The sequence below is a fragment of the Dermacentor andersoni genome, chromosome 4 (assembly GCF_023375885.2).
Source record: "Dermacentor andersoni chromosome 4, qqDerAnde1_hic_scaffold, whole genome shotgun sequence".
Lineage (NCBI taxonomy): Eukaryota > Metazoa > Arthropoda > Arachnida > Ixodida > Ixodidae > Dermacentor > Dermacentor andersoni.
Window position 1 is genome coordinate 144,840,771 of NC_092817.1, and position 24,037 is coordinate 144,864,807.

The 24,037-nt window shown below is 43.9% G+C and overlaps 1 protein-coding gene across 1 annotated transcript in view; it reads left to right on the forward strand.

Annotated features, from left to right (window-relative positions):
• The window catches only part of LOC126537736 (apical endosomal glycoprotein-like), a 50,231-nt gene extending 26,464 nt beyond the window's left edge, over positions 1-23,767 (forward strand). Inside the window, exons 11-19 of the mRNA XM_050184823.3 lie at positions 1,998-2,148; positions 3,203-3,296; positions 3,489-3,599; positions 10,269-10,519; positions 13,228-13,459; positions 17,942-18,064; positions 19,066-19,202; positions 21,991-22,105; positions 23,634-23,767. Of these exons, the coding sequence (XP_050040780.2) occupies positions 1,998-2,148; positions 3,203-3,296; positions 3,489-3,599; positions 10,269-10,519; positions 13,228-13,459; positions 17,942-18,064; positions 19,066-19,202; positions 21,991-22,105; positions 23,634-23,767 (1,348 nt within the window). The remainder of the gene's footprint in view (positions 1-1,997; positions 2,149-3,202; positions 3,297-3,488; positions 3,600-10,268; positions 10,520-13,227; positions 13,460-17,941; positions 18,065-19,065; positions 19,203-21,990; positions 22,106-23,633) is intronic.
• The last annotated feature ends 270 nt before the right edge of the window (positions 23,768-24,037 follow it).

Sequence of the window (24,037 nt, forward strand, 5' to 3'; positions counted from 1 at the left end):
TGGGACTCCGAATTAAGTTTGACCTCCATGAGATTTTTAACGTGATCTCAATGCAAAGGACGTGGACGTTCTTGCATTTTGTCCCCATCGAAATGGGGCCGCCGCGGCGAAAATTTGATCTCGCGACTTCGTACTTAGCAGCGCAACACGATAGGCGCTACGCCACTGCGGGGGGTCCCTATAAATTCCAACATGCACGAATATAATATAAGTTATAATGCTTGAATGCAATTGTTTTTGTTAGCGCTGTGACAAATGAAAAAAAAATGATGTGTCAAAATTCTGTGGCAAATGCAAAGTAACTATCGACGCCGAAAAAGAAACGTAGCAACGATGCTTGCTCAGAAAGGTCAAGAGAAATTTTACTACCATCACACATTGAACTTAAGCAACTGGCTCTACATGTCATGGATAAATATTTAGAAAAAACATTTACAAAATGTCCATAGAAAATAGACGTTAGTGCTATGTGTGAGGCTACACAAAGCGCATGATGTTTTTTTTTTCAGTGGTAATAAAACCAAGGGCTCAATCTGCTTGCTTGGCTTTAAACCTGACATACATATAGGCGTAACTGGACTGGGACAGCATCTTATATGATTCGGATAAATGTGGAATAAAAATTCAGCCACGGGCTGCAGGAGTGATCTTATATTGGCATTTGCTTTGGGATTTATAGCAAAATGCTTTCTTCTAATAATTTCCATGCTCTTTTCGAATGGGAAGCAGAATCTCTGGTTGACCTTTTACTGCAACAGCATAATACGCGGACTTTATAAACTTTGTACGTATTCCTCTGACTAAAATTGTCAGCCGATCACGAAGACAGTTCAGTCTAACAGAGCATCTCCTAGCGCTTCCACGAGGGAATAGTGCGTGAAAAGGTAACGTGATGCACGTTCCAGGTGTTTCAAAAAGCGACTTTGGCACGAGAGAAGAATGCGTACGATGGTGGCCTGATGGTTAGAGCATTACGTTCCTCTACTGTAAGGATTTGATTTCATCCAACCATCGGTTACGCGTTTCTTTGTAGCAACTTGGGTAGATTAAACCAATTTGAAAGTCTCTGACAGAACACTTGAGGTGTGTTGTAGGAGAGTTTTGACCAAGTTTCTCTGTATTTCCTCTGGTGACACACTTTGAACATTAACAATAAAGCTAGCGAGAGAGGCGCGAGTGTGCATACTGTGTTTGGGAAGCTCACATTTTTGATACACTTGTTCATTCTTTCCTAAAACAATCAAGAAATGCAGTCATGGGTCTCAGCCTCTTCTGTGGCCTCATAATATTGATTTGATAGACGTGAGACTAAGAAAACAGTCTTCGTGTTCTTGTGAATTGCTTGCCCTGTGCTTTCCATTAGGCATTTGTGCTCATTGTCGTCTGTGAACAATGTTGTATTTTCTCGAGCTGTTTTGTTTACTTGAGCCATGCATACGCGATTTGTTTCACTGAATTTGTATGTACAGTAGGGTCCAACGGTAATTTCATTTTAAATTATATAGGCGTGTACACTGACATCTACCTTGTAAAAGCTGAAGCGCAGCGCTAGTAGTTAGGAATAAATACGTATAAAACATCTAACAAGACAATTAACTTCGAAGGGCAATTAGCATTAGTCATAGAGAAAAAAGTGCAGCAGATGCGTCTATCAAGTAACTGAACCAGAAAAACCGCTAGGGAACAATTGAAGGCTTCGTAGCAGTTCTCTTGTATTAAACTTCTTATGCACTTCTGCAAAAGCAATACGCGAACCTAATTAAAATTTAAGATTTCGAGACAAAAGTATTGAGCACCATTTTCATTTATAATTTTATCTGCTTGTCGGCATATTTTGCCTGAGGCTTCGGAAGTTGTTTTGTTTATGTGTGCAACTTCGAGTGGTTAATCTACCGGCCAACTTTCAAAACTTGTGTATTAGTTTGTTGGCGTAAGGCATTCAACAGAGACACAAATAGTTCTGATATTGCTTATAATCTAGTGCGCATATCTGTCAGGTACAACATGTGGCACCCAAATAGTGGTGAGCTGAACCTCCTCCAGCGTGTTGACAACATTTCCACCAGCCTTTTGTGGACACGTTCGGGGCCACAGGGCATGGCTTGGCAGCAGGGGCAAGTGCAGCTCCACTGCGATGAGCCGCAGCAGGTAATCACATTACTAAACATTTCGAAAATTGTTTACGGTCAATGTAGCATGATCGATAAATTTCGACATCCTAAATATATTGCTTGGTGTGTTAGTATAACTTATTAATGGTCAGCGGCTTAACCTTTTAAATTTCTCTATGAACTGTAAAGTCATGCTTCTGATTAATTTAAAGTTAAGGATCACAACATAGTTTTACTTGTGGAGTGACCTTAAACTTTTAGTTGAAGAATATTGCGATTTTGTGGTCTCATGGAGTTATCGTAAAAACTACTTGGGCTTAAGAATTTTACGAGCTTGGGTTACTGGTAATTGAAAGTGTGAAATTATTTTATTAACGCAGTTTGTCCTCAAATTGGTTGAGGTATTTGATGATATAAGTTCGTTCCTGTTTACGATATTGTTGTTATTAACACATCAGAAGTGACCCGAACCAGAAATTTTCATTATAGCAATTCTAAAGCCATACTGTCCACCGGTCTTTTCTCAGAAATAGAATTTTTAGATGAACAGTTGCTTGCATCCTGCCGTAGGCACGTAATGAGCTCACAATGACATCATGAGTACACTGTTCCTCCCTTTTTTATTCAGGCATCACCGTCATTCATGTTTGTGTATGTGTCAGTATTATTTATCAGCCACCAGCGGTAGCTGAATCACTGACCGCTCGGAAGATTACTCTGGGTGAACACATTAAGGAAGCCTGATAACATTGAGGAACGACAGTCTTCCGTAAGATATTGTCTTGCCAAACCTAAATTGGAAATGCCTACACAGAGTCATTTATAACGCAGTTCTGGCACTTGCATCAGTAACCAATGCAGAGGCCAATATAATTAAATTGTGCACTCTTGAGCACACCTTGTGTACTGTGATTTCCAATGGTACACTGACTGCGCGTTGTCTCGTAAAACGAATTCCTTTGGACAAGCTAAGCTGTCTGACAGGACGGAAAGTGTCATTAAACATACATTTCTTGTTACCATTCGAGATGATTGAGGAGTACCGTGAATTTAACGTAATTTTTGTTTTCTTCTTTCCCATGCTCGCGTAGCTTGTTTTCGAAGCTGTGCTGAAACCTTACGTACCTGGCGTAATAGCCATTGATCAATTCAAACTCAAGGATGGCCCGTGTGATCCTGGAAATGGTAACTGTTCCAATTTTTTTATTATGACAAAAGTTTCATCTGAATGATCTTATTGTCCTGATTTATTCAAATGGATTTTTTCAAAAGTCGTGTTTTTATATTTCAGGTCAAAAGGGCTGTATAGTGTTGCATACTCCTTTGTTGCCAATATTATTTCCATGCATGCATTGTGTTCTTCATTCTCCTGAACAGTGTGCACATTTGATTCGGGCTCATGTGGCTGGCAGCTTCACAACTGGGAAATCACAAAGGGAAGCAGCGCCATCCTGCCTGCAGCAGACCACACCACATGGGCACCGCCAGGTTAGTTATCACTTGTGGTACACGGATTCTGTCCGTCATGGCTCTACTTTAATGAATCCCGCAGGGGCGTCTGCGCAAGCAGGCGTTTGGTGCGTTGCGACACCACGTACCCGAGCACACGAGGGTTGGACCCTCCCGCGTGTAGCCGTGCGCGGCTTAGCCGTGTCTGGGGAAAAGGGGATCCTGGGGGTTGAGCCGATGCTGGGTGTCTGGACCTTTAAGGCCCCCCGGCGGAGGCAACACACCTCTTCGGCCTCGGCTTCACATAGACGGCACCTCCAGGCTGACCCACCTGGAGGACATCGGCAGTCGCCTTTTCCTGTCTCTCCCTCCTCGAATCTTCGTCTTTATCTCTCACTTTTGGACCTTTCCTCTCTCCTTCTCTCTTCTTTTTACTTCCTTTCTCCTGGCGGCAAGGGTTAACCCTGTGTGGCTATCCAACCTTGGGTACACCATATTCGGTTATAGTGACGGCGTACGACTGGCGTCGTGCAGACTTGTACGCAAGCTCTGCCGCGTCCCCTCGTTGGGCTCCGTGGTGGGCGGTCGGCGTTGTTGCCGAATGCATACATTTTTCATGGAAACTTCTTTCCCCTCCCTTACTGATCGCCCTCAGAAACGAGGGCGCACCGAAGATGTCTTCAAATTTTTTGGACGCCAAACCCAGAATTTTCCCCGCTTCCATGTTATTCATTCCGAAAAGCCAAACAAAGCAGTGCGAAACATGTCACCATTCCTTGTTTCAAAGTCCCTAACTGATATTTTTGGTCCAGGTTACAAAGTGTCGAGGATGGCAAGCGGCGACCCCCTCTTGGAGCTCCGCGATGCAAAACAGTATGAGAAACTACCGCAACTAGTGTCATTTGGAGAGACCCCCATAACAGTAACCCCGCACCGTACAATGAACACCACCCGTGGTGTTGTGTCAGATGATGATTTGCTTGAGCTGACTGAAGCGGAACTGCAGGAGGGCTTCAGCGAACAAAATGTGATCAATGTCAGAAGAATTAAGATGAGGAGGGATGGAAAAGAGATTCCGACGAAGCACCTAATAATTACTTTTGGATCAAGTATCTTGCCCGAATCAATCGAGGCCGGGTACATCAAGCTCCGTGTCAGGCCGTACGTGCCAAACCCACTCCGATGTTTCAAATGCCAGCGCTTCGGCCACAGCTCGCAGAGCTGCCGAGGCCGCCAAACATGTGCAAAATGCAGTGCCCACGAACACGCATCTGAAGCTTGTGAGAATGCTCTCCACTGTGTAAACTGTGATGGGGAGCACGCCGCGTACTCGCGGGCGTGCCCATCCTGGAAAAAAGAAAAGGAAATTGTAACAGTTAAAGTAAAGGAAAATATAAGTTTCAAGGAGGCACGCAGGCGGGTATCGTACCTGCCCAAGAAAACCTTTGCCGATGTGGCGCGTCAGGGGGCAGCGTCACAACGGCCTCCGGCGGCTGTCCGACCCACAGGCAGTGAGTCGGCAGTTACGCCATCTGCCCCCGCGGCGGTTGCAGCTAGCGCTGCTCCGTCGACGCAGAATGAGGGACCACCGACCCCGAAGGTGGCCGCCGCCGAGGCTGTCCCAACCTCCCCGGCCCCTTCCAGCGCTGGCAACAGCCGGCGCAGCCAGATCCCTCAGGGAGCCCCATCGACCTCCGGGCTGGTGGGCGCAGGGGTCTTGCCCTCCAAGGCGGGACTCTCTCGGGAAACATCTCGCTCGCAAGAGCACGTGTCCGGCGCCTCACAAGAGGCAATGGACACTACACCCATCCTCAAGGCGCACCAAGCGCCTAAGGAGCGTCGAGGTTCCCTCGAACGCTTCAAAAAGAGTAAAACCCCGGTTACAGGGCCTCGAAAGAGCTCTGGAACCTAAGCTCTGAAATCTCTGTAATTAATACATCTGTTTCCGTATACACAGCACTTATTTACTACCAATATGGATACACCAATAATTCAATGGAACGTCAGAGGACTTCTCAGGAACCTTGATGACGTGCAAGAGCTTATCCAAAAACACAATCCAAAAGTGCTGTGTCTACAGGAAACACACTTAAAACCACAACACACAAACTTTCTCCGACCGTATGTCACGTTTCGCAAAGATCGCGATGATGCTGTCGTATCATCAGGCGGTGTTGCCATTTTGGTTCATAAAAATATTTCCTGTCAGCGTTTACAGCTACAAACGGCCCTTGAAGCAGTGGCGGTTCGAGCTGTTCTTTTAAATAAACTCGTCACCATTTGCTCGCTTTATGTACCCCCACACTTCAAATTAAACAAGCATGAATTTCAGTCATTTATAGACGAATTGCCAGAACCTTATGTTGTTCTTGGCGATTTCAATGCGCACAGCTCCCTGTGGGGCGACTCTCGTACAGACGCGCGAGGTCGTCTTGTTGAACAGCTCCTCTTTTCTTCCGGTGCGTGCTTGCTGAATAAAAAGGAACCCACATATTACTCTCTAGCAAACAGAACATTTTCTTCAATAGATCTTACTATAGTTTCCCCGTCTATACTGCTCGAACTTGAATGGGAAGTTACGAAGAATCCTTACGGGAGTGATCACTTTCCCATACTGATAAGAACATCTAAAGAAAACGAATATCCTCCGCAAGCTCCTAGGTGGAAGATAGACACAGCCGACTGGGAGAAATTTCGAACTCTCACTAACATCTCATGGGCCGACATGTCTTCTCTAGAAATTGTTGCTGCTGTAGAATATCTTACATCATTCATAATAGATGCCGCATCAAAATGCATATCCGAAGCGAGTGGTCTGGCATGCAAACGACGTGTACCGTGGTGGAACAGCGAATGTAGGATCACCCGTAAGAATCAGAACAAGGCGTGGGGGTTGCTACGCGCTTCTCCCACTGCAGAGAATCTTATGAACTTTAAAAAAATAAAGTCCCAAGGCAGGCGAACCCGCCGACAGGCCAGAAGAGAAAGCTGGCACAAGTTTTTATCGAGCATTAACTCGTTTAGGGATGAGGCCAAAGCCTGGAACAGAGTTAATAGGATTAGAGGGCGGCAAACACATTCACTCCCCCTGGTAAACACACAGGGCGATACATTACAAGACCAGGCAGACTCACTTGGGGAGCATTTTGAGAACGTGTCAAGCTCAACAAATTATTCACAATCCTTTCTCAAACACAAACAAATAGAAGAATGTAAGCCTCTAATCAGAAAATGTCGTCAGAACGAACCATACAACCGTCCTTTTAGTATTGCAGAGTTGAGAGCTGCCTTGAACGCATGCAAGAGCTCTGCGCCAGGACCGGACAGAATAATGTATGAAATGATTAAAAACGTACACAGTGACACGCAAGTTACAATACTTGCACTATTTAACACTATTTGGGCTGTGGGGTACCTTCCAACCGCATGGAAACAAGCCATTGTTGTCCCTGCTTTGAAGCAAGGCAAAGATCCTTCCTTAGTGGCAAGTTACCGCCCGATAGCCCTCACAAGCTGCCTTTGTAACGTATTTGAAAAGATGATTAATCGACGACTAATTCACTTCCTTGAACTGAAGAAAGCGCTAGATCCCTGTCAGTGTGGCTTTAGAGAAGGGCGGTCCACAACCGATCATCTTGTACGTATTGAAGGATATATTCGCGACGCTTTCGTCCACAAACAGTTTTTCCTATCGGTATTTCTGGATATGGAGAAGGCTTACGACACAACGTGGCGGTACGGCATCTTGCGAGACTTTTCGGAAATGGGCATTCATGGTAATATGATAAACATAATAAAAAGCTACTTGTCCAATCGTACCTTCCGGGTGAAAGTCGGCAATGTGCTGTCACGTCCTTTTACACAAGAAACTGGTGTACCCCAGGGAGGCGTGCTCAGTTGCACACTTTTTATTGTTAAAATGACAACGCTTCGTGCTTCCTTACCACCAGTCATTTTGTATTCCGTCTATGTGGACGACATTCAAATAGGCTTCAAATCCTGTAACCTCGCAGTATGCGAGAGACAGCTACAGCATGGTTTGAACAAGGTGTCAGGGTGGGCAGAGAAAAATGGTTTTAAAATCAATCCTCAAAAGAGTTCTTGTGTGCTGTTTACAAGGAAGAGAGGCCTAGTTCCGGATCCTTGCTTACAAATGTGTGGACAACAGATACCTGTAAACAAAGAGCACAAATTTCTAGGTGTTATACTTGACAATAGACTCACTCTCGTCCCACACATTAAACAACTCAAAGAAAAGTGTCTGAAAACAATGAACCTAATGAAACTTCTATCCCAGACTACGTGGGGTAGTGAGAGGAAGTGCCTAATGAATCTGTATAAGAGCCTCATCCGGTCACGATTAGATTATGGTGCCGTGGTATATAACTCTGCCGCCCCGAGCGCGCTAAAGATGCTAGACCCTGTTCACCATCTGGGTATCCGTTTAGCCACAGGAGCTTTCAGAACGAGTCCCGTACAAAGCTTATATGCAGAATCGAATGAGTGGTCACTTCATATCCAGAGAACATACATCAGCCAAACATATTTTTTGAAAGTCCACTCTAATCCTGAACATCCCTGTTTTAACACCATTAACGACATGACATATGCTACACTGTTCCGTAATCGTCCTTCCGTAAGACAGCCTTTCTCGCTGCGTGTGAGGGAGCTTAGTCATGAAATGCATGTTCCACTTCTCGAACCTCGCCTAATGCATCCAGCCAAGCTGCTACCTCCTTGGGAGTGGCAGTTGATACAATGCGATACATCTTTCATGGAAGTTACAAAAAACGCTCCAGAGATTGCAATTCAAATGCATTTCCGGGAACTCCAGCACAAATAATCCTGTATGGAGTTCTACACAGACGCATCGAAGTCACACGACGGGGTGTCCTATGCAGCCGTCAGTTCATCCTTCTCGGAATCCGACGTACTGCATCCGGAAACTAGTATCTTTACGGCTGAGGCCTACGCAATATTGTCGACCGTGAAGCATATAAGGAAAACAAAACTCAAAAAATCAGTTATTTTTACGGACTCCCTAAGTGTTGTGAAGGCTTTGATATCGTTCTGTAAGCGCAAAAATCCTGTTTTAATTGAACTCTATTCCGTGTTATGTAAAGCATATGTATCTAACCAGCATGTGATTATATGCTGGGTGCCTGGCCATAGGGGCATCCAGGGTAACGTTCTAGTGGACCAGATGGCCACATCAATTTCATTACATGCAGTTAGTCCTACTGCTTCGGTCCCTGTCAAAGACCTGAAGCCTTTCTTAAGAAGGAAACTACGAAACCACTGGCAACGCATGTGGGACGAAGAAATAAATAATAAACTGCATGTAATAAAGCCACAATTAGGTATCTGGCCTCCTGTAACAAAATCCCGCAGGACAGATGTCCTATTCTGCCGACTAAGAATAGGACACACTTTTGGCACACATAACTTTTTACTCACGGGAAACGAGTCTCCAAACTGTGGTAGATGCGGGGAGAGGCTAACCGTCCTCCACGTCCTACTGGAGTGTCGGGAAGCCGAATCCGAAAGAAAGAAACATTTTCTCTTAGCATACCGGCACCACATCCCCCTTCATCCCGTTATGTTACTTGGTCCAGAACCACTCTTTGACACCAACGCCGTCCTAGGTTTTTTGAAAGATGTTGTATTGCATGTTATTAGCCCCACACGTTCGTAGCGCCTCCTCTGTATAGAGGATAGCGCTGTGATAGTTCTTTTGTATAGCACGTGCCTCTAGGCTCTTGTGTTTCAAGGGCTCTGGTGAGGCAACAGTGCTCCAGGTATTTTTTATTATCTCATATATTTTCTATTCTGTGTCATTCTTTTACGATGGATTTTATTTTTCATAGTATTCGTAATTAATCATCGCCATAATTTTATATCACGCAGATTTTATGCACTTTACAGCAACTATTTTTAGGCCACTTTACAGCGAAGTCACATCTCCATAATACATCGTCAACATCACCACTTGTCATGGCGCTCTTTGGCCACACCTGGCCCTTGCGCCATTAAACACCACATATCATCATCATACTTTAATGAATGAATGTTTATTTTCCTTGAAATGTGTCCCGCGAATGTTATCAGGGCTAAAGCATGAAACACATTTTAATCATTGACCTGAGTGCTGTAGTTGTGGCATACTGACACTAAGGCAGTAATATCACCTACATATACTCTTCTGCCTTTAAATTTTATGCATATTTTCCATGAAGTTGCTGTTCTTCTTGTGATTTTGCTTGTCCTGTCATGTATTCAGTTCTTCCCAAGCGCAGAAATGACTTATAAAGATGTGTTGCCGCACTTTCGTGCATGTGCATCTTATGCTTATACCTTAGTTATTTTAATGATGCATAGAGAGTGGATTGGTGTATGCCGTATGACAGAAACCACGAGAACTCATTAAAAAAGCTGGGCACACGCGTTTATATGGCATAGAAGGAAACTCTACTAATTACCTCAAAAATTTCTACTTAACGTTTCTAGCTGGGAAGCTTTAGTGATACGCCTTTTATACTAGAGTACACAAAACGCGAAGAACGTATTTACTCGAAATGGTCGTGCCATGGCTGTCAGCCATTGCAGCTGACATCCGACTGCAAGCAAAGCCGAGGCTAAAAGTTTAGTTACTATAGCATATTTACAACTTATTGTCGCTTGTCTGCCTCCTCGCATGCAAATCGACAGGTGCCTTTGCGTTGGTCATGCCTCCTAGTGGCCGCATGGTCAGCCCTCAAAACTGGTACGATGCGACGCAGCAACGCTGCCTCCGATTCTGGTTCCTTGCTGCCGGTTCTGCAACTGAGACGCTTAATATCACTCGAGTGGTTGACCAGGTACAGCAAGAATCCCTGTGGTTCCACAGGGCAGATTATACAACGACAAAGAGCTGGCAATCTGCTGCTGTGAACTTGACCGTCTCCCAAGGAAACACCATCGTAAGTACTGCGCCTGCCTTATAACGTTTTTGATTGGAATGACTGATAGCGCCGACTGCAATGTCTGCCGTGTCGAGCAAACTATAGAACATCTACTGTTCTACTGCCCATCTCTTGAAAACGAAAGACATGACCTCTGCACAGCTCTCAATCAGCTAGATAGAACACCGTTCACCTTGAACAAGATCTTGGGACCATGGCCTCGCATATCGCAGCTACAAAAGGCCACAAAAGCTCTGCTGCGATATTTGAAAGCTACGGGATTGAGTCAGCGTCTATGATGCGGAATGAGGGACCGAACGATATCCCCAGTAGACGTTTTCTTATTCTTTTAATCTTTCCGTCCCCTTTTCCCTTTCCCCAGTGTAGGGTAGCCAACCGGGCTCAGTCCTGGATAACCTCCCTACCTTTCCTTTATCATATGCTCTCTCTCTTATGACGGAAGAAGCCTGACTTCTAAGTATGTGTATATGTGTAAGCATAGTATGTGTATATTCTAAGTATGTGTGTATGTGTAAGTATATATATATATATATATATATATATATATATATATATATATATATATATATATATATATATATATATATATCCAACAAGTAATGACACCAGTGACAGCATAGGGCAATTTATTTTCAGTTTCTAATGGAAATGCTAGATAATAGGAAATGACAGGGGATGTGAAAACAACTGGCCGCAGATGGGACACGAACCCACGTCTTCGCACTAAGCGTGTGATCTCACTATTCAAGGTACGGCACACAATATTTTACCGTCCTTCGACAGTGTTGAGCTGTTTTTTTTTTTCGTTCATATACGCCGACATTAACAACAATACCCCTCTGCTCCTTGTTCCTAGCTGGTGGTCAGTGCGGCAGTGAAAGCGCACAACCGCTACTAAATGCGGCGCTTCCTTAGACTTCGTTATAGCCAGGTTTTAGTGTGTAGATAATTTTGCTGCTGCTGTTACCAGTGTGTTAGCCAGTTAACATCTATGTCGTCTTAAAAATTGCTCTATTTTGATCTGTGTAGCTAAAACAGTTCTACTGAATTATTGGCTATATGAATAAAGTGTCCAGAAGCCTTAGTTGGGTCTTGCGGGGAAGCTGTAGCAAATTTTTTACTTGACTGCCATAATTTTGCCATTATTTTGACTTTCATGGGATGGACAGAATTGATCAAAGTCTCTGGCAGGTAGCATTGAAGAAACATCAGAAAAAAAAAGAATATAGAGACGTGAAAGTACACCGTTGCTTCTTTCCGCAATATTTCTCTGATTATAATGCATACCCTAAATTTCTGCGTCAACAGTAGAAAACACCAGATGCACACACCAATCTTCCCCCCTCGAAAAAACCAGAAATAACACCACGCCTTTTGGGCTATCAGGGATAAGATGAAACATGTAGTGGTTTGCATAGTAGGGAAGTTTATATACAGTTAAAGGCGACTGTTGTTTCCCTCAGATAGCGTTTCATTCCCGTTTATGAACCACAGCATGTCGTGCACCATTCGATTGATTGCATTAGTTATTTTGCATTTTTAGAACCTGTCAGCTACAATCGCAAATAAGATAGGGCCCACGCTTAGAATAACCATTTGGCTAGGCGATCCTGCGAAGCATGTGACTTTAATAACAGTAAATTAGGGTGTACAATAACATATCTTCTGGATGAAATTTTTGCATTTAAACCCTGAAGTTCTCGTGGAATCGTAGACGTCATAAGCGAGAACGTTTGCTATCGCGGTTTTCTCATGATAATGGAAATGACACTGACTCTTGCACGCTGACACAGGCTGTTACTGTGAAGTCTAAAAATATGGTTCTATCGGTTAGTTGGTTAGATACAGCAACGGGGGTCACAGCGCTGGAAGACACGGACAAGAGCGAGACAACGTCCTCTTCTGTCGCTTTTGTCTGTGTCTTCCAGCGCTATGATCCCTATTGTTGTTACTGTCAAGTCGTGAACGCGGGCAGTCATGAATGTGACATAGTGGCAATGAAATAATGGTTCAAGTTAAGATTGGCTAAATCTTTATTCTGAATTGCCTTTCCCATTTCAAAGTATTTTGACGGAATTACGAAATTCCGTGTTTTCTTCGTGGCATAATGTGTCTTCGACGCATGAATGTTTTGCCATAGCACAGCCAAGACAGCCGCTTGAGCCATGCTGGTGTCTCTTCGTGTCAAGCGCGTGCATGGTAACCATGATGTTGAAATTATCGGACGAAGGGAATTTTGGGATCCATGCAACGAAACCTTTGGCCGATAGAGATGTATTGACACCGATGGGACTTTTCGTTGGAACAAAATTAACCAAAATGTTCACTCAGCGAAATGTCCCACTTGTTCTCACAGCGTTGAATTCACGGATGTCTTTTACAGTAGCAAAAAATAACCGTACAAAATTTACACTACAAAGTACCTGACAGCGTGTATTAAGTGGGGTCGAGAACAAAACATGCGGCTTAACCGGTTAAGAAAGTATGGTGTGGCAGTAGAGCTGAGTCATAGAGATGTATCTTGCTCCGACGTCGGTTTTCGGTCTCCTTTGTGAGTGACAGGCATGCATAAATATGCTTCAGGGAGGTGTGCCTTATACATTGATTTTAAATCACGTAATGGTGGCGGCAGCACTTCTGGATACCTGCAAGTAACACCGGTTTGAAAGAGAAAAAAATGCAGCCTTGTTTCCGTTTCTGCCCAGACGGTGTTCGAAGGAATGACCTCTGGAAGTCCGGGCACTGCAGTGGCAATAGATGACATCAGCCTTGGAAACGAGGCGTGCCCTAAACCAGGCAGCTGTTCCTTTGAAGAGGACATGTGCAACTGGCACAATAACAAAGGCTTTAGCCACGCGCAGTGGTATCGTCACAGGGGTCGCACAATCTTGTCTCCCGGTGGGCCTGAGAGAGATCACACTAAGGACACCAGTGATGGTGAGAATCTGTGCATTATTCAGGTGGACATGACGGTGCTTTTACTCAATTGTTTGAAAGAAGAAAGCTGAGTCACAGCTCAACTTCAAGGCAGGGTTAATGAATACTGTTATAATCAGTAATTGGTGCATTTTTTGATCCATTGGGAACAACATGTACGCAAAATTTTTGAACTGATAACAACACTGTTGTTCACTCGCGAAGTGGGCCTTTTTGCGCGTTGAGTATAGTTAAACGCATTTGCCGAGGACGAGGTATTCAAATAGAATTTTTAGCTGTTTGTACCCATAAGAACGTAGAAGTTTATACCATGAAAGAAAACAGTGGTCCTTAGTGTCTGTTTTTATTTTCGTAAAACAATCCTACACAACGTATCTCGTTTCGCGCTGTTACCAGTTCGCTTACCAGCAACAGACGCTTTAATTAAAGATGGCACGCAAACGATATCAGACGGTTGCGGCCGGCCAGACGTTTAGAGCCAGAAACTGGCACAATTGTTGCATTTTCTTGGACCTCTGTAACTGTTGTCTCTTTGTCCTCTGTTGTTGGAGTACATGACACTTTATCTTTGCATGCTGAAGTTCTCCTTGCAATACTATCGTTTAGTGGGATATTGGGGGGCTTTGGTATCACAGGTTTCACACATCGCAATTCGTTCTGGCTGATGAGAAGAACCATTTAGTAGTCAAGCCCTTTCATGGGCTTATGGAAATAGTGTAAGCAAACATCGTGATGCACAATTTTCTCGCATAAGCTGCGTTGCTGTAGACGTCACCATATATGTAAGATAATGGTGGTTTTATAGACGAAATATTAGCAGTGATGTATTTAATCTATATATGAGTGTCTTTTGTAAGTTAGGATAGCAACACAGTGAGCTTTGGCTGTGTTATGAACGGTCATATCAAAAGAAGGTCGTCATTAGTTAAGAATGGCGGTGAATGTTGTGTAAAATGTGTAACGAAGTAGGTAAGGTAAATAGAAAGATCGCTACTTGCGCATTACTTCATAAGTCTTTGAAATCAATTTTGCGAACAGCCATTATGTGTCTTCAAGTTCTAAACACAGATAATCTCCTAGCCATCATAAAAATCTGGCGATACCCATGAAACACTTGGCGAATTTCAGTGACTCATGAAGCAACCTATATTTTAACACTGACAGACGGCGATTTGAGGTTTCTCCGCAATGTAAAGAAGCCTCTAGCCGGCCTGCTGAAACAGGCGTGCAATGTTTACAGCGTCATTCTTTCGCAGTAAGAAATTATAAGACATATATACACGTAGAACTATGCGCCACCAATAACGTCCACGCTGTAGATTAGCGTCTGTACGCTAGCACTATTCCTCGTTGTAGCTGTGTAACTGCAATAAACCAATTACCTTTGTAGGGTTTTTCTTATGCAAAGAAGCTAAGCCACAGGAAACGTAACAAATGTGCGCGGGGAGACGAACAGCAAAGGGCGTGTAGCATGTGGCGCTTGGAAAAGCCGTGCATCATTTTAATGCGCTGCCATTACGAGTGTCGAACAGAAAAAAAAATGTTCGACTCGTATGTGTCGGCAGCCGGTCCCGTGGTAGAGGCAGAGTCGGGATGGCAAAGCTTAGGAGAATGTACACGTGTTGAACATATATATATATATATATATGTTCAACACGTGTATATATATATATATATATATATATATCGGTTTTATAAGATTGTGATTAAGAAGATCGAGCCCTTGTTTTCCTTCGCTTATTTTATATACACATAGTGCAAGTGACGGTGGTCTGCTCTGGAGCACGAACAGGCACGCTTCGCTCCTAGAAGGGGCAGCACGTGTCTTCAGTGAGCTTCTGAAAGGCATATTGCAGTGTGGCGAACGCGGTTTAAAACATGTATCCAGGACCCCAAAAGGCTGCGACGTAATGCTGTTCCATTTCTCGCATTTTTTTTTCAAGGTATGCAGTGAGTCTCGCATATGTGGACATCCATTTACAATTGTAATCAACAACATATTTCAATGATCTTGTATTAGCGTAGTTACCGGCAACGAAGCGCTGGCACTGCATGTCTTTGTTGCTTTGCATAAGTGGTTTCTATTCCTACTGCGCACAGACTTCTAGACGCATATAGCGGTATTTTATTGGGTGCAGATATTCGTAACCATTTCTAGAAACAAGGCACGTTTCTGTAACAACTTCAAAAGGGATTGCAGGGCAACCTTACAAGGCGAACACTAGCTGGCGCCACATGAAACTGCACCTTCTACAGCTCTTGTAGGTGTGGTCAGAGAGCAGGGGGAGGCATGCGAGTGAGGGAGAAAACAGGAATGCTCTTTGTGTACCTCCGAGCATTCGAACTTGTCCGTCATAGTACGCAAACACTTTACGCTCAAGTCTCTTGTGTTGTGCAGACTTGAATATTTCAATGGCTACATGTGCGATATAATGGAGGTGCGGTGACGCAGCCCATTTCCCAGTAAATATAGGCACTATTGAGGCATCAAAGCAGAATAAGGAATATGCCCGCAAGTGCACAATATTAAAAGAAAAGTACGGTTAAATAACAAGGGTGCCACTAGAAATGTAGAAGAGGAGCAACAAACGCAGACGAATTACACTTCCGGTGGCCGCTGCCTTACATAATGCCGTGTAGAGAGAACTGGCGAATAACATTTTGTCGGTTGTGTTCAAATGCCATTAGTCCGTATTCTCATCATCAAGAAAGAGAATTAGGAGCAGTGCTTAAAACGCGTGTTATATTGAGAAGGTTTTAAAATCTGCATCGCTAGTGATCGCGTCGGCACCACGTTCTATGTTTGCAGCTACCTCTGCCCACTCTGCAGAGTGGGCGAGTGATGTCACTCGGGTGAGCGATCCGACGGGCTACCCATGTCACGTCATTGGTAATGCTACAAACATGTCGCTTCATTCAGCCAATATTTATCAGCATACGCATGTATTGTAGTTTACTTACCCTTAAGAATAAATCCACAAATGCGATAAATGTAGGCATTTCTTAAAACCAGTGGCCTACTTGCACCGGACAGTCCGATTCGTCTGATGCAGCTCTGACGACGGCAGCCGATAGGACGCGGATGTGTTCTCACATGAAATAGGTGCAGCGATGCCTCTGTTGGCGGCAGGCACATGAATAGTACCAGAGGTCTGTCACTCTCGCCCTACACTACAAGGGTGTTTGTCGGAAGTAAAGTGCATTAAATGTGCGCTGTAGAAGACGTGATCGCTGCCCGTCAATGTCAATACCAGCCTCCTTGGTCAAGGCAGCAATCACCAGCACTTTTGAAAGGAAGGACACTTTTAGGCAAAAGGACTTCTTGGGCAAGTTGGTGCTTAGATTTTCCAGGTATACTTGATTGTGGCGCAAAATACATTTCGTGAAAAGGGACATAAAAAGGGTGCTTCACTGTCTTCTCTTTTCCTGCCCATTTTCACGAAATGTATTTCGCGCCACAATCAAGTATACCTAAGACACTTTTAGCGGCAACTGCCGGTTCTGGATTTGTCATAGAGCCATGTTATGCGTATAAATGAAAATAAAATAAATAAAATAAGAACCCTCACAGGAAGTGAGGGTTTGATTTCCTTGTCAACATGTGTTATTTTTTCTAATCGTTTCGTTCATTACTCTAGACTAAAGAAAACTCTATATATAGCCAATTTAACCACATTCAAAAGTTCTCGGCAGCTCTAGCATAGCTGTGGAACGGTTTCGCTTTCCACTGATGAGCACAAAGAAATCCTGCGGGCGTACTAAAGACCCAATTGTAACCTTACGCATTACATATTGACATGATATCCAGCTATTATCAAATCAACATATTACTGCTAACAGCAACTTTGTTGTTTTAGTATTGCATGTACACTCACAGCAGTGCAGTGAATGCCTAGCTCAGTACGCCTCTTTTTCGCTTGATGTAACGCAAGCCAGTCTAACGAGAAAGAGACGCAGCAAAGAGACGTGGGAACATCCTATGTTCAAATCAACTAAAAGCGTGCAACAATTGCCTCATGTTATTACGGCCAAGGAGATGGTGCACTGCGATAGCCGCCAGGTCTAAAAGGTGAAGGGAAACGCCGTGGCTTGAGAAGAGGGCAATGTACGAGTTGTTACTTGTACCCTTTTTTAGTATACGGGCTGACATGCAACGTTAGGCAGAAACCATTCTCTTAGAAATACCTTCTTTGTCAAGGCATATGACGAAAACTGTTTCAGGGAAGGTCAAAACAATGAAGTCTTCAAGAGTACTCTCTCGGCTAGCGATTTTCTGGTGGTGAGAAGTAGGTTCAGTGTATCGCTAAACACATGGAATATTTTGTGTATTGTAGGATGTGTAGTCGAATATCATAAATTCTGATGATCATCATCATCTCCACATAATCATTTCTGCAATATTTGTTTGGTTTTTTATTTATCTTATAAATATTAGTAGTTATATGGCTTGAGCATTGTTTTCACACTGTATTTCTTTCCCAGGATACTACCTGCTGCTAGATTCTCAAGACCAGTCTGACATATTGATAGGAAGTTTGCAGAGTGAGGCCCTTGCCTTAGGACCTGTTGTGTGCTTCCAGCTCTACTATCACATGAAGAACGGAAGTGAGTGCGATGATCCCCTTATGCAATTGTTGTCAATAGCGGATAGGTTAGCTCTTGAGCATCGGAAATACGTGTTTTAGCTAGCATTTCTTTTCCTTGATAATTTTGCTTCATATTTACCCCAAAGTCCTTTTGTTATATTCAGAAATGGCCTGCTAGTTATTTGCGTTATACAGGATTACGGAGGTAAAAAGAGCAGTACACGTAAGACCGAAAAACAACAACTGTGGCATGTAATATTCGGTATTGACACCTGTACTGGTTTATCTTTTTTGGGTGATCGCTTTTCACCGTCTAGCAAAAGTTATTAGCGCTGGACGCCTCCGCACGTGTCGGAAGTTTCTCGAGCGTTTCTCGAATGATTCTATCTGCTGTTTGTTGTCACCGAAGCTTGTGCAATCTGATTGCGTGTGCGACGCGAATTGTGTAGAATTTTCTGGAGGACACGCGGGCACCAGCGATTTCTCTGGAACCTTTGATGACCCATGTATAAAAGCCGACGCGCTTCTCCAGCAGATCAGAATTTTGACGAATGCCGACTGTGTTCGCTGCTATCGTTGTCATTTGAGCGTAACCTGCTTTTGAGAGCACAGGTTCGCTCAATATTACGCTAATTTTGTCAATCACAGTTTTCCTACCTTCTTCACCGTCACTACTACGTGACAATATGCAAGACGAGAAGAAAGAGGAGGTTGAGCTGGTCCGGCCAAATGATGGTCGGCAGAGAAACACATACTATATACTGGCATATAATAAAAGAAATACAATCATTGTGGTAGACAAAAGGCTTGGCGATATTACGGAATTTGCGAGTGCTAGATCAACACGAATGAAATGTCAGAAAGAAGAAAGCGCGCGTTAAAGGAGCATTAACTGTCTTGAAATGGGCCTCATCTGGCAGATGACATGAACAGCAGCGACGGCGATTATGATAATAATGCACTTTAATTGAAAGATGGTAAAATGGTGAATCTTTATTCTTGTGGTTTTCTTTCTTGCAGCGAATGCATTACTTAACGTCACCTTCAATGATGCATCTGGCGTGCCGTATGACCAGCGGACTACTGTCTATGCCACGGGTCCTGCAGAGTGGACTTGGCTCTCCGTGGAACGCGACAACTTGCCTCGTGTGTTTTCGGTGGGTAACAATGCAATGAAATCGTGAGAATGCAGATCAGCTTACTGAAAATAATGGGGTAACATAAACTGCAGAATTCTGAGCTTTGTGCGCACTATAATTGTTGCGTCCTTTCACTTAACGCCTTCCGACGCAAAAACTTGGGAAATAGGTAAGCGAAAGGCTTAGATACTGGAAGAAGCATTCGTGGCGTTATTCATGCCTAGAACGCAAGCGAAGGTTGCGCAATCCAAACCAGACTCTTGTGACTCCTTATCTTGTATCCAGAAGGGCGGAAACACACACCTTTAGGCAACTGACTTGTTGAACTGTTCTGTTGCCTTGTTTACCGCTTGTGCGGAGTCCGAATCTCTGACTGCGCCAAGCAACTCCAGTTCGCTTTAGTCCCCACCCCCCTCCCCCTTTCAGCTGACTTAGAAACCACAATTATAGAACCCAACAAATGATTGCTTGCTCAATGCTCAAGATTGCTCGTAAATTGCAGCCACTATTCAGTGCAGTTCGCGTTATAGGTAACATTTAAAAATTTTTCGACCTTCAGATGCATCAGTAAAGAACAACTCTTCCAGGCATGTGCATCCAAACATTGAAAGAAAGAGGAGTGTTTGGGATGGCTGCGGATATTTGTGGCGGTACTTCAGCTTTTGCGGAGGCATACAGTTTACCCGCATTTCATGTACACAATGTTTGAAGGTGGTCATCAATGATGATGATGTATGGTGCTTTATGGCGCAAGGGCCAGGTATGGTGGTCATCGAGGCAACAAATGTAGCGGTGTTACAAATACCTGAAGCCATGAAGTTCGCTAATGCCTTTCTACGCTCTGTTTGATGCTGTAGCAGAAGTCCTCACCCCAGAAATCTGTCAGAATTGGTTTCAATTAAAACATCAATTTCATATTTTTGATTCTACGTTTAAGAGCGACATGTAACAACTACATATGTTATCTAGGCAAGTAAATTTAAAGAGGCTTTGAACCACCCGTCGAACTCGGTGAAAAAAAAAACAAATTCTGCTGATAGCATACGCTGCTGTAAACATATCAGCCAGATTTTCCACTCGTGCGTGGCGCGCGGTGTTCGCAAGCGGAGCGCGAAGTCACCTTTATGTAGCAAATCTGTATATGGCAAGCCGATTTGTCAGTGTGTTCATCCGTTTGTCCCCTGTACGCCGAAAACCTCTGTGGTGCAACCCCATGCGCATGCGAGCAAAAAAAGAAAAACAGAGAAAGAGAGGCACGCGATTGGCTGCGCCAGTATTGACGTCGTTGTTCTCCGTCACAGCCGAGCGCGCTCGCATCAGTTTTTCTCCGGCTCCGAAATGAGTAGGCCAAGTGGCATACGTACTGATGAGGAGCAGGCTACTTTCGATCAGCCACGCCGCGAGCAGAACCGGGTAGGAGCTCGCCTACGCCGTGCCGATACTGAAGCACGGGCAGAAGAACACGCTCGTGCAGCCGAGCGCAAGCAGCAACTGCCTACCGAGGATCCGGCCCTCTATCAAACTGTCGTTTAATGAACCATCGGGATTTACGCAGTGATAAACACCGGAGCCACACGTTTCAGCCTCGCTGCTTAACCATCTGTGAGGAGTGCTTGGGCAGTGACATTTTTTTAAAACTATGCATTTGCTGCTCTTGAAACACTGAGACAGCGTTTTCGAAACAGTGTCCATGGTGTGGCGTCGGCCGCACCATGGCGTGTGCTTTCAATGCGATGAGAATTATTTCGAAACTTCACTCGGCTTACGCTATGTCTGGTGGTCTGTCTCTCCATATAGGACCTTTTATACGAAAACTTTACTAAGCGGAATCGCGAGAGAGGAGCCCGCCCGCAGTACAAGCCTCATGCAGGAGCCGTTTCACTGGTGACAATGCTCTGCGTCACTACATTGCTTCAGTGCTAATCACATTAACATCGATATGCATTCTAAGATGGTAACAGCCAGAACTTCATTGTGCTGAGCATTATTGTAATACCTAACGAACTTTCCGATGTCTGGCTGCGTATCTTTTTATGTGTCTAAATATTTTCCCGGCAGCTGGAATCACTCGGTGTTCCATGATCTAATGGGTAGAACATCGTATTGCTCTGCTGAAAAACTCTGAAACAAACTGTCGGAATAAAATATGTCACTGGACATGTGACGCTGACAGCGGGCTGCTATTCAATGAACCTCTCTTGCACCAACTTGGGACGCTGGGTATGTGCAACTGGGTATGTGTCGCTCTTCAATCACGTGAGGAATCGGGTGTAACAATCAAAATACAATAAAATAAGATAACTAAACTAATAAATTAAGCCCTGCCTGCTGCACCTGAGCATCGCAGGCCTCTTCGGTGACAAAATAAATCACTTGAAATTTATCAAGTACTGAACGGAATCAAACCAACGTCAGATATGTAATGACAATGTTGCTTCAATATATCACGCCCTTTGCGTGACTTCACGGCAGCGCAGCTAGGTTGCGCAGCGTGTTCATAGGAGTCCGCCTGCGCACATGCTTCAGGCATGACGCCCTTCCGCAATAGCGATACGGTGCGTCGGCAAAGCGCATCAATGCTAAGCGCAAAAAACGTCGATGTTCATTGTGAGATGGGTTCGCGTACATTTTTATTTTGCTAGCATAACTAATTGTTACGTGCTTTTGCATCTCTTTCAGTAACTCACCTAGACATCTTGCAGCCTTTATAATGATGTAACTTACGTCATCTGGTTCTTATCAACGAATGAGGCAGCAGTCGCTTTGAGATTGACATTACAGCGCAGTTTCCTTGACCTCCCTTCAGGTCGTGATCACAGCCAATGCTGGAAAGTTTGCTGGTGACGTTGCTATTGATGACATCGACATGCGCCCGGGCAAGTGTGAAGGTGCACCAGACACAACAACTGCTTCACAATCAAGTGAGTGGTCTGCCCTAACAAGGATTGCTTTGGTAGACTTTTCTCTTATGTTAGCGGTGTCTTAGGAGATTGCTTAGTGGGAATTGCGCTCAGATTATTTCAGATCTGCAAAAAATGTATCGTTGAGCACTTACCACAGTGACAAATAAACAAAAGGATGTTGCTATTTAGTAGACCATATGAGGGCCGCTGCTACAAGACCCGCAATGGTTCATCCTGTAGTCCCACGGAGTGGCCGCCAGGTACTTACTCCCTCTCGGTCCCTGCGTGGCCGCTAATAATGTTTATCCAATCCACTGTTGTTTTTTGTGTAACGAGGCTTTGCAAATTGCTCATTCTCCTCGTGCACGGCTCTCTGAAGAAATAGTGTATGTCTTTCTTTTTTTGTTCTACACCACATGCATGCCCACTACCTCCATCCTGGTCATATCGTGTTATGAGCAGGCGCCTCCTTTGTCTGCAGTTGTTTTATTTTGAAGCATGCTCATTTCTACTATTCAACGCCTAGCAGTACGAGGCTTGGGTTCTTAGCAGTTCTGCTACCAATAAATGATGCATTGAGCACATAGTTTATTCCAGCCAAGCTGTTGGACAGGGTTAGTTGAGAAAGAATAACTTTTGTAACCATTGAGGAGGGTCGTCATTTTCTGCCACAGTACAGGTCTGATTGTAAGGAATGAACAAAAGTTTATTCGATGATCTAAACGAACTTCCAGCCGTTATGAGCGAATTATGTGGGGCATGGGCCTCGTTATAATAAAAATAAATCTGGTAGTAAAATCAACGTAAGTCACCTTTGTTTCATTTTTTAATGTGCAAACTTTCGAGTTTAATGGAACAAATGGAACCTCTTAAGCAGGTAGCAACACAGAAAATTAACTAGTGCACTTAGTAGTTCTGAGTAAAGGAACTGTACGAAAGTATTTTTTGTTATTTGGGACACGTAATGTTTGAAATAATGAAAGGTAACTCTGCCTTTAGTTCTTATAGAACAGCTGTTTTATAGTTCTAGATTAAAATACCTACAAATTCTATTTTGCTAGTATATTGAAAGGGCTTGTGGTAGAATAGGTCTCCCTGACCCCACTGAATTTCTCAACAGTGGTCAACAAATTTAGAGGTTTCTCTGGTTCCAACGTCTCAATTAGTGGAGTTCTCTTTGTCAGGGTGGCAACTGAATAACTACTGGTACGACTGCTGGAACATAGTTGTTCTGACGAAGACTGCACGTCTTGTCGAAACGTTGACTCCAGAGGCCTACATTAATTATTGGACGCTTGTTGATCACTGGAAGCTTCCATTTTCCTGTAGACCTCGGTTTTGTTTTGATATTTATACTGAAAACGGTCGAAGCTATTGACTTGCACAAAACGAAATTTGGTGCTTGAATGCATTTGCTGTGGTGGCAGCCGTTTCCAGAGCTTGGCATGTCAGTTGTGACATAATTTACTGAACACGGTTACTGTGACATAATATATTTCGCATGCACATTGTGACATATTCTAATGCAATCTTTTTCTTTTCACAGTGACTACGACAGCAGTACCTCAGGAGCCCTCCACCATGAGAAATACAGAAGCGTCCGTCACAGGCACAGATACTTTCATTTTTCTTTTAGTTTACTCTCGGAGGCATGCGAATCTGAAGCGTCTGTTGATGTAGCTGTGAGATAGAGCATGGAACTACAGCCTAACTGTGGCATTTATTGAGGTTTAAGGATACGCATTGTGATAAATCCAACTTATACATAAGATGCAACACGAACAAAAGCAGTTTGTCAGCTATTATTGCAACACCCTTCAAAAAATGCAAGCTCTTGCATCAAGGAATCACTAAACAACGTCTCTCTTTTAAAGACATTTCGAAAGGCACTTATAATACGTTCAATCTTATAAAGCTTAAGTCTTCTGTGGTCAAGAAATACTGTAGTGA